This window comes from Aplysia californica, unplaced genomic scaffold (assembly GCF_000002075.1).
Source record: "Aplysia californica isolate F4 #8 unplaced genomic scaffold, AplCal3.0 scaffold00280, whole genome shotgun sequence".
NCBI classification, from domain to species: Eukaryota; Metazoa; Mollusca; class Gastropoda; order Aplysiida; family Aplysiidae; genus Aplysia; species Aplysia californica.
This window is the reverse complement of record NW_004797550.1, coordinates 663,708-666,041: the sequence shown is the minus strand read 5'-3', so window position 1 is coordinate 666,041 and position 2,334 is coordinate 663,708. Positions and strand designations below refer to the sequence as shown.

At 46.3% G+C, this 2,334-nt stretch overlaps 1 protein-coding gene across 1 annotated transcript in view; it reads left to right on the top strand.

Moving 5' to 3' along the window:
* LOC101850013 overlaps window positions 1-2,334 on the top strand; it is a gene marked incomplete in the record, with an annotated part of 6,321 nt that overhangs the window by 636 nt on the left and 3,351 nt on the right. The window contains 2 exon segments of the mRNA XM_013084237.2: window positions 783-1,040; window positions 1,973-2,098. Of these exon segments, the coding sequence (XP_012939691.1) occupies window positions 783-1,040; window positions 1,973-2,098 (384 nt within the window).

Sequence of the window (2,334 nt, the reverse complement as noted above, 5' to 3'; positions counted from 1 at the left end):
ACCTTACCTTACTTTACCTAACCTAACCATACCTTACCTTACCTTACTTTACCTAACTTAACCATACCTTACCTTACCTTACTTTACCTAACCTAACCATACCTTACCTTACCTTACTTTACCTAACTTAACCATACCTTACCTTACCTTACTTTACCTAACCTAACCATACCTTACCTTACCTTACCTTACCTAACCATACCTTACCTTACTTTTCTCTATTTGCCTTTCCTTGTCTTGCTTTACCTTGTCTTACCTTACCTCCTCTCACTGCACCTCCCCTCACGGCACTCCCCCTCTCCTCACCTTACCCCACCTCATCTCACCTCCCCTCACCGCACCTCCCCTTTCCTCACCGTAATTACCTCACTTCACCTCTCCTCACCTTACCTCACTTCACCTCTCCTCACCTTACCTTACCTCATCCCACCTCACCTCCTCTCACCGCACCTCCCCTCTCCTCACCTTACCTCACTTCACCTCACCTCACCTCACCTCACCTCACCTCACCTCACCTCACCTCACCCCACCTCACCTCACCTCCCCTCGCCGCATCTCCCCTCTCCTCACCTTACCTCACCTCACCTCACCTCACCTCACCTTACCTCACCTCACCTCCCCTCACCGCATCTCCCCTCTCCTCACCTTACCTCACTTCACCTCACCTCACCTCACGACATCACCTTAAGGTGAGCTGTACCGCTGCCTTCAGTCAGGCTATAATGGTCGTAATGCGTAAATACGTGGGTGGGTCTATACTTTACTTTTCCTCCCTCCCCCAGGCTGTGTTGACGACAACAGTCGGTGCCGGGTGCCTGGAGAGAAGTTCCCCATGGAAATCAACGGAGTGGTTGAGCCAGACTGTACCTGCTCTGACGTAGGTGGAAGGATCAGCTACACCTGTACCCCTGTGCTGGCCAGTCACAACTGCACGGTCAGCGGCCAGGAGTTCGCTGATGGCCAGGAGTTTGTGTATCCGGGTCAGTCCAAGTGTGTGAAGTACAGGTGTGACAAGGGATCTTACAGGCCTGTCCAAGAAGGTGAATGTGTGTGTGTGTGTGTGTGTGTGTGTGTGTGTGTGTGTGTGTGTGTCTGTTTGTGTGGTGTGTATATGTGTGTATTTGTGTGTATGAGTGTGTATTTGTGTGTATTTGTGTGTGAATGTGTGTGTATGTGTGTGTTTGTGCGTGTGTGAGTGTGTAGGTGCGTGTGTATGTATATATGTGTGTATTTGTGTGTGAATGTGTATCTGTATGTGTATGTGTATGTGTGTGTATATGTGTGTGTTTGTGCGTGTGTGTGTATGTGCATGTGTGTGTATGACATATGTATTTGTGTGTGTGTGCCTATGTGTGTGTGTGAGTGTGTGTGTGTGTGTGTGTGTGTGTATGTGTGTATGTGTGCATGTGTGTAAGAGAGAATGTATGTGCAGGAAGTATGTATGTGTGTGTATGTGTGTATGTGTGTGTATGTGTATATGTGTGTGTATGTGAGAGTGTATGTGCGTGTGCGTGTACATATGAGTATATGTGTGTATATATGTGTGGTATGTGTGTATATGTGTATGTGTGCGTATGTGTGTATGTGTGTGTATGTGTGTATGTGTGTTTATGTGAGAGTGTATGTGCGTGTGCGTGTACATATGAGTATATGTGTGTATGTATGTGTGTGTATGCGTGTGTGTGAGTATGTGTGTAAGTGTGTAAGTGTGTATGTGTGCGTATGTGTGTATGTACGAGGGACGTCCAGAAAGTAAGTACCCTTTTTAAATAATTATAAAAGAAATAGTTTTCCTAATTGTTATACCTCCTCCTTCTTCTTTTCTGTGTATAATATCACTCTCTAGTAACACTTCTAATCTTTGCCACTCTTATGGCTTGAGTTGCAAGTGCCGTAAACATCTTACTAAAACTTGACTTCAGAACACACCCAGTGCACTCACAACGCGTTCACCTATTTATTTTCACCCCAGGTTGTGAAGTAGACGGTGCCTGCCACGCCATAGGCTCTGTGTTCGAGACCAACTGTGTGCTGAAAGCCTGCAAGAAAACCACATACCCGGACCGTAGTGTTCTGTCTTCAGAAGTTCTCATGAGACGTGAGGAAGATAGCTGGCTCTTGCACCAACTGTGCGTTTCACACACGCTAACACACACAAACATACACACACACACACACACACACACACATACACACACACACACACACACACACACACACACATACACTCATGACGCGGAATGGAGATAACTGCCTTTTACACCACCTACGTGTTTCACATATTATTTATTGTACTAACACACATACCCATAGCGAACACACACACACCGTTCT